The 9,061-nt window shown below is 37.6% G+C and overlaps 1 protein-coding gene across 1 annotated transcript; it reads left to right on the top strand.

Moving 5' to 3' along the window:
* The first annotated feature begins 3,388 nt into the window (after positions 1-3,388).
* Cyssl1 (cystatin S like 1) lies at positions 3,389-8,597 on the top strand. The gene is made up of 3 exons (NM_001037350.1): positions 3,389-3,663; positions 6,371-6,484; positions 7,464-8,597. Exons 1-3 carry the CDS (start codon positions 3,427-3,429, stop codon positions 7,545-7,547), a joined length of 435 nt encoding a protein of 144 aa, NP_001032427.1. The 5' UTR covers positions 3,389-3,426; the 3' UTR covers positions 7,548-8,597.
* The last annotated feature ends 464 nt before the right edge of the window (positions 8,598-9,061 follow it).

Genomic DNA, 9,061 nt, shown 5'->3' with positions numbered 1-9,061 from the left:
TCACAGCATCAAAACACTGAACTGAGAAAGGGACTCCATTTAGGAGAATTAGAGGAAGGATTGAAAGATCTGAAAGGGCTTGCAACCACATAAGAACAACAATGCCAACCAACCAGAGCTTCCAGGGACTAAACCATTACCCAAAGACTATACATGGACTGACCCAGGTCTCCAACTGCATATGTGGTAGAGAATAGCCTTGTTGGGGTACCAGTGGAATGGGAAGCTCTTGGTCCTGCCAAGGTTGGACCCCATAGTGCAGGGAAATGTCGGTGGGTGGGGGGAGATGGTGTGGTAAGGGAGGATGGATGGGGGAAAACACCCTTATGGGGGAGGAACGGGAGGGGATATCGGTTTATATACAGGAAACTGGGAAAGGGAATAACATTTGAAATGTAAATAAAGAAATATACCCAATAAAACAAAAGAAAAAAAGAAGTGATATGTGGTCATAAAAAAGAAAGATCAGTTTTCTGGACAGAAATGCAGAACAATTCTGAGGAAAAATAAAGCCACCCAGCTGTAGCACAGGACTAACTGAAACCTTGGAACCTATAGCTCAGAGGGAAGAGGCCCTGGTGTAGTTGTGAAATCTGTAAACTTTAACTGATATTTATCTTAGTCTCAGAAAATCCCACCATCCCAAAAGCATACAAACTTTCCATTTATCCAGACTTCTTCCCTCACAAGATGAAAGGACATAGTGAACTTTAACAAAACCATGCCTCAACTGACGAGAAAACCAACCTTGCGATGTCTGCCTTACATCTTAATGTTTATAGGTAAAAGCCTCACTATGTCTCATTCCCGTGTATGCATTGAATAATAAATAATAAAAACCAGGCGCAACCTTTCAAAATTGTGGTTGAACAGATGTGAGTAACCATAGGATTGAGTTTTGGGTATACCTGTTGTTTTAGGAGTGAAGCCATGATTCCTCCCTACATCTGATATGAAATTTGGAAATGATAAACCTGAATAGTAAGAAATAGTGCTCCAATCCAAGCACAAAAGCTCAGAGTAACTACAAACTTACACACTAACGAGGAAATGTTTTCTTCCTTCTAATGATATCAGACATAAATTTACTTCTCTTGCCAAATAGAACTGGATTGCAATCATTTTAAAATGAGAGACATGAAGTGATCTTGTTAAGTTCAAATTCCATGAAACCCAGACCTGCTCTCAAGGCAGGTCAGAGATTCTGTGTGGAGTTTTTGTTCTGTGAAGCACATATTATGCAACAATTAATCATGCAAGGAACTGCTGATATTCTTTGTATGTCCAATCACAGGTTTTCATGATTCTCAAAAGAGTGTTTCAGATGGTTGATGAGGCACTACATCACTGTTCTTTCTGTCAAAGGAGGTGTGATTCATTACCTGAATTCATAAACACTATGCATATTACTCTGGGCACATAAAGTAAATGTGTGAAATTCCATTGCAATTCTGAACAAAAGGAAAAACACTACTCTAATAATTAAGCATTTCTTTCTGGGTCTTGGATACTTATAAAGGAGGTATGATAGTCTACTCTTTCTCATCCATATGAAAAGTTCTGTTTGATTTAGCAATGTTGTATCAGATAAACAAGAGTAATGACTATGACAATTAATAGAAATTTAAGATCACAGTGATACTTTGGTTAGTTGTTTAAAAATATAATGGAAATAATAAGTAAAATTGAATCCAGAGTGCTGAAAGAGGAAGGAATGCTAATAAGAAATTGAAGAACATCGAAGAACAGTAGAACTCCAAAGAGAAGTACAGCTTATTTTGGAAGATCTTTGCAGTTAAGTTTAATAATTTCAAATATTGTTTAAAACTATATTTGCAATGAGGTTTAAATACCTCACAGAAATTTACTGGAAATATTATTGGAGTATATATAATAGCATTTGTAGAAGATGATTAAAAAAGTCAAGAAGGAGATTATAATCAAATATTTATTTTAAGAAGACTGACAGTTTGGCATTTATCTTCATCAAGATATGCTATGTAGTAAGGAATGGGCAGATTTTGACTTTATTCCTATTAGCAAAGCAAAAATACCAAAAATAGCTAACGAGGACATCATTATGTTTGATCGAAACCCACATTTTGTCTGATATTAATATTGTTAGGTATCCAGTATATTTTGATGTAAACTCTGCCACAACTCTTGTTTATACCTTTGTAAGAGTTTACCTGTCTACTAGCTGGAACGTGAGTGAAGTAAAATAACAATAATTTGAACATCAGAATCTTAGGCAATCCAGCAATCATGGACTTATTTTACTCTGTTAAATTATTTGAGCAATTCTAAATATTTTATCCACATCACAACTCCTTTGTAAAATTTTCTCCTTTTGTTTAGAAAAGTTAATTTTAATTCTTTTTGTTATGTGAAGTTTATTTGTGTGTGTGTGTGTGTGTGTGTGTGTGTGTGTGTGTGTGTGTGTGCACATGTATGTAAGGGTACAAGTGACCATTGAGTCCAGAAACACAGCTTCCACTTAACTTGTCAATAAGTTTGCCAGCTATCTTAGTTGGGTATTGTGGACTTAATTTATGATTTCAGGAAGAATATCAAGTGCTCTTTACCTCTGAGGAATCACTCCAGGCCTGTTGCTTTTTTCCCATATCTAATTCCTCTCAGATTAAAACACAAGTCATAGGACAGATGGTAATTTCCTGTCTTTAGTTGAGGCTTTGACTCTCTGAACAATTCAGAGCATAAGCCAGGAATCAACCTTAAAGGAGTTTCTTTTACTGAAGGTAATGACTAGTGTTAATGGGTTATAGATAGAAATCAACCTGCCATTGGCAAAGTTCAAATTTGTTTTAGAAATTTTACCTCACAATTAGGCAGAACTGAATTGAATGGTCCTATATCCCCTAAAATACAACCCTTCCATGTGGAACTGTATATCTTGATCTTGGATGATATTACTCTCTCAGAATTCCAAAGACAAAGAGCTTCTGGTATACTAAGAGTTCAGCTTTGGTTGTGTAGGAATTTGAAGGCCAGAGAATTTAACTTCTGTTAAGTAGAACAACCTAGGAGAGCTCAAAAGGGAAGAATAAGGTTTGTGGAGAAATCTGAGGTGTCAAGTTAGCCTAGAACTCTGAGAGAATAAGAAGTTTGGGAGATAGAGAAGTTGGAGGTTTGGTAAAGAGGAACATGTGGCCCAGAAAGGAACAGAAGAGGACAGTTATCTGGCATCTTGTAGGAACAATGAGAATAAAGGGGAAAATTTAAAGGGCAGGAATAAAAAAAGGAGGGGAAAGGGTGAAACAAACATGTGGTACTGGCAAGGAGCCAATGCATACTATGAGTACAGAATACAAGGCTAACTCATTTCCAGGCTGTACTCACTGCCTGTTCCTGGCTCAATGCAGTTCTACTTCTAGTCTTGGGTCTAAGTCCAATTCTAAGAAGACCATGGCCTGCCTGCTCTACACTCAACTGTTTTTGCTGAACACCTTCATATTATTTCTGAACCTCAGCCTTAATCCTGTACTAGGTCAGATTCTGGCTGGCATAGAGAAATCTATTATTGAAGAAGAAGGGGCCCTAGAAGCACTGAACTTTGCTGTCAGTGAGTACAATGAAAACAACAGTGACTTGTATCTAAGTCGTGTGGTGGAAGTGAAGACAGTGAAGACAATCCAACAGCAGGTATGTGACTCTTAATTGAAGGAGCCTGACTTATCCTTGTTGAGTGATTTTAGTGATTATATATATGCTCCCGTGTGCATGTCTGTTTCTTTCTAAACTTCCCAGTCACAACAGAACAGAGGGTCACAAACGCGGTCATCTGAGATGAAGAGGCTCTCTGTCGATCAATAATGTATCTGTTACTACCACATTTGATTGTGTTTGAATAGTTTCCTCCACTTCCCCAAGTCCATGCCTATCTGGGTGAATGTTTTTTAAATGGTTTGTTAATAAACTGCTGAGCATACATTCTGCATCAGGTAAAATGGAATTTTTATACATTATAAAATATTTTATCAAGTAAATCAAGAAATAGTTACACATAGTTTTCTGATATAAAAGATCACTCAGTTTGCATAGTTCCATTTGTAGCCACTCTCAGAGAGGCTTTATATCATAACAGCCTTTTGTTGTCTGAGCTTCCTTTGCTTAAGGTTTTACAGATTTTATTGTTGTATCACATACATGCAGCAGTGGTGATAAGCCTCAGTTTTACTGTGGCATGAAGAGAGTGGTCCCCTAATATGATATTGCCTAGGTATGTTGAAGCAGTTTGAAGTATGTATGGACATAATGATGCTCCATAATGAAATCATGTAAAAACACATGCGTTAGAACGGTGCTTTCATCTCACATAAAAAATAACTGTATCAACAAAATATTCCTTTTGATGCAATGTTTCTTTTGCCTGAATATAAAAAATAACAGATTCCTACATGATTTTCAAACCAGAGTTGAAGGTTTTTTGAAATACTTTTGAATACTTTTCACCTGGAATGCTTCACAAATTTTCATATGCTTGCACAGGAGTCATGAAAAACTTTTTTATATCATTCCTGTGTTATCATCCGTATTGCCAGAGCAAGCACTTACTATTTATTCCATACCAGAGAGATGATGACTTATTTATAAATTGTATATTTGCAATTGTATATTTGAAGGAGTACCACCACTCTAGAGGATCTTAGCTTCATTTTGTGTGATGATCTTGCCTGTCCCTGAAATCAGCTGCAACAAACTGCTTCTACTTATTCTTCATGTGATCTTTGTGTGATAGTCTAGATTATCCTTGAAACTATGTATAGAGGACCACAGTGAAATCTACCTGAACATAGCAGCATTAAGTTAGCCTGCGATACAAGAAGGTGTATGCTGAAATAAACAAGTGGCCAAGAGCCTGTGCTAGTGGCTGCTAGTCCAAAGGTTCAACACAGAAGCAAGGACTGGGTTTAGAGAAGCAGTCCTATACCCTATTAGAAATTCTTCCAAATCTAATCATCTCTGCAGAAACCATCTCACAACCAAGTGGTGGGTGTTACTGGCATAAATACAAACACAGCAATGTTTCATGCTGTGTCAGTATAGAGATCTCTTTCCTTCTTGCACTGAATATCAAAGGTGTAAAGGATAACCTGGTTATTCATGTCTGCAGCATTTTTCCATAGATACAGTATAACATTTCCATATAACAAGATTCTTTCTACCCTGTGAAGTATTCAATTGTGGGATAAGAGGTAATGGAAAGGTAGCCTCTCTTGAGTCATCTAGATTGCCAGCATGATTTTAATGAGAAATGGATAAATTATTTTTAAGGAAATATACCATGTGATTGTGTAATACCTTTTACAGATATGAATGGATCCTGAATAAAGTGTTCTCTCACTTTATCAATGGTTTAATTTTAAAAAAACGATGACTTTAATTAGTACTGATGAGAGTTGATAGCAGTGATATTTAAAGAAACAGGTCTTTGAAACCTTTGTTTCTCCTCATGTATTTGTCTGAATACTTCTTCTATGTTCTCTTCTCTGTTTACTGTCAAAATGCTGTTAATTTCTTGGTTTTCCAGATCTTTCTTTGCATAATAGACTAGCACCTCTGAAACCCTGACACTAACATAAAAAGAAATCTCTATATAAACATCTTCAGACTGCCATATTATATGTGTTGAGCAAACTATTAGAGAATCTTAGACCGTTGCAATCTGACTAGAGTCGGTGAACCTCATTTCATTGACATTAAGATTGACACTAGAAGATGCATGATATTCCCTTCTGGGTTCAAGGGTGTATAAGTCTTTGCTATTACTATTTGCTTCTTTATAGTTCAAACAGATTGTGCCTATGACTTCCTTGGAAAAAGGAGCTAAAGGTATTTAAACAAAATGTAAGACACATTTGACAATTTCACACTCAAAAGATAGTCCTATAAACATTTGCAATTAAGGTGATGAAAATATAAAGATGTGTTGTTTTGTATTGAAAACTCTTTTAGTGAAACAATCTATGACCAAATGAAGATTTAGGGATTGTCACAATAAAAGAAAAGCATGGGTTTTCTGTTGTGATGAGAATTCAGCTAACAATGTTTAGTAGTGAGCTCCCACATACTTACTGGAACAGAGCTACTTCTTCCTCATTTGTGGAACTCAGCCTCAAGTTAAGATTGTGCTATAGCCTCCTGACATCACTTTTCCTCTGAGCAGCCTTGCATTGCTGAATACACAACGTGTATGACCTTCTTTCTTGATGAGTCCTCAGGGCTACTACCTACTGTTCCAAAGCATTAGGAACACTGTGCTTTCTGTGCCCTCACTCACTTACTGGAATGTAAAAGCCCATGGGAAGTTCAGTGTAATGTTAAAAGTGAATGTTTATTTTCTCCTTAGATAGAGGCTGGAAAGACCTTGTTATTTGATGTGATCTTAGGCAAAACAGCATGTTTGAAGACCCAGGATGACTTAAGCGACTGTCCCTTAAATGAACCGACTGATCTGCAAGAGGTATGGATATACCAGAGACATGTTGTGCAACTAGAGTGAAATACAAATTTTAGAGTTTGTGCAAGTTCATTTGGGATTAATTCCATATACTCATGCAATATTAGCAATTATAGAAGATCGTGTGTGTGTGTGTGTGTGTGTGTGTGTGTGTGTGTGTGTGTGTGTGTGAATATAAGTAGTTCAATGTGTGCCTGAGATTTTCTTGGGCAAAGGTAAAAAGATATGTAAGTTACATATATGAGTCTTCACAGAACTATATGTGCAAGTGTGGTATAATTAGTTAAGAAAACATACATAAAATATTGAGAATATATGTAACACTGGGAAATAGTATATCTGTACATATAAATAATTTGAATTGCTCAGTATGTTAGAGTGTGAATTATGCACTCTGACATCACTGTGGTGTTGCTTGGTTGGAATGGAGGAGGCAACAACAAATTTTATTGTTGGGAAGAGTTGTTTATACTTCCAAGCAGAACTTCTGTTGACACACCTGAAAGTAAATGAGCCCTTTAGTGCTGACCTTTATACTCAATGACAGTCTTTCCCCTGAGAGTGTTGCACTGTAGATACAGTGACTTTGTGTACAGTGGAAATGCCCATTCATGTCACTTCCCTACCTTGTAGTTCTCAGGAATGTTTGTATCCCTGGCCACAGGTTGTCCCCTGTCTGGGAGTGAGAGAACCTTGTGTGACTTCTGAGACTCTGGAATGAGTCATAGGCTGTTTCTTAAAGGGAAGTTTCAACAAAGAAATGAGAAGCTCTGTGACCCTAAAATATAGTCAGATGTCATATGGGAGGCAGACAAAATTATTTTGTAAGTCAGCAGGCACTGCTTAATCAGACTAAGTGTTATTACATATGGCAAAGATGTATTCCTTACACTCACCAGTCCCATTTCCCTCAGATAGTTCTGGTTTCAAGTTTTCTCTTAGCTTTATCTATCACTAATCAATCCTTTTGTTTACTTTTTAGCGTGAATTTTGCTCTTTTGAGGTCCATTTACCTGACTGGGCTAATGCTATAAACCTGCTGAGCTCCATCTGTAACAGAATCTAAGTTTGTGTCAAGTGGTATTATGCAGAATGTCAACCTCTCTGGCCCTGCCTCAACACTCAAATGGATGATCTTGCCATGATGGATGCATTTCACATTGTCAGAATGAAAATCAGCAGTGGATTAGACTGCTAAGGATATACAATTATACTCAAGCAGCTGCCCCCTTCTCCTTCCCTTTCAAATGTGCCAGTGGATTGCCCAAATATGCATGCTCATTCCTTGCTCAATAAAATGTCCAACAGCTCCTTTTGTTTAACTCCAGCCTCACTGTTTCTAAAGTAGTAGAATTAGAAAGAGCCTAATTTGGGCTCACGTCATTTTGTGTATATCAAGTGAGGGCCTTATAGCATGAATAGTATCCAGAATGTAGAGATGATAGAGAATGTGAGGGAGTGAAAATAAAATTTGCTGACACAGTGGCATCTATCAGAGAGACAGAGTAAAAATGAGCAGTATTGATACACATATGTTGTTTTTTGGGACCACAATGACCAACCATCTGGGCACTGCTACTGCAGAGGCAAGAGATGAAGGAAGTGATTGACAATGTTTCCCTAGGCTGCCACAGGTCAAGTTTTCAGCACCTAAATAATTCATGGTTGGGAAAATGCAGTCATTTATGGGGAGAAACCAGAGAAGTTTCAGGGGTCTCTGGGCTTGCAACATGGCTAAGTCATAGAGTTCTCAGACTCTTGGAACCACTCCTGGAACCTCAGATCCACTAGAAATAAAGGATGAGTCAAGAATTTAGTCATGGGACCCACAGGCTGAGAATATCCTTTATCCTGGGAATGAGACTGAGAGTTCTGGATTTGCTCATTGGTGATTGTCCTTAGCTTGGGAGAGGTATACTAGAAGCACATGGGAGTTTTATATGGGAATTCTAGCTGGGGCTCTCTAGGTAGAGTCCTTTTCCATATTTGGCATGGCAGCAGTAGATGAAACAGTTAGTCTATGGTTCTAAACTGTTTATTGATGGTTCATTACAGAAAATGCATGTATACCCTCCTTCTCAGGGTCTAATGAGAAATTAAAGAACTTTTTCTTAGAGGAATGTCTGAAAAGGAAGTTTATTCACTAAGCCTCCAGGCCCTTTAAAGCATGGAGAACTTTAATCTTGGACTACTTGACCACATGTCACGTCCTCATCTTAATGGGAAACATGGAACTTGTTCCAGGTCAATAATTAGACAGGAAGCAGGGAGTTCACTAAGTATCAGGTGTGTGACCACCAAGTCTCTGGATTTAAATCCACTCTACCCACCAAGCTTCCTGGCATGGTTTTAAGTCTTACAACCTTGGGGCTTCCTTAGAAAAGTCAACTATTAAAGTAGGTGCCATTGCACCCAAGAATAGTGATGACCAACCCATCAGAGCAGAATTACCTACTGGGGATGACTTCTTTCTCATCCCAGATTCTCTTTTATTTCATATGTTATGATTCTTGAACTCTATTTGGAACAGAACATGTTTAGGGAATTTTAAGAAAGACAGAAGTTGTATTTCTGTTAGTG

This window comes from Rattus norvegicus, chromosome 3 (assembly GCF_021556685.1).
Source record: "Rattus norvegicus strain SHRSP/BbbUtx chromosome 3, alternate assembly SHRSP_T2T, whole genome shotgun sequence".
NCBI classification, from domain to species: domain Eukaryota; kingdom Metazoa; phylum Chordata; class Mammalia; order Rodentia; family Muridae; genus Rattus; species Rattus norvegicus.
This window is presented reverse-complemented; position numbering and strand designations above follow the sequence as displayed.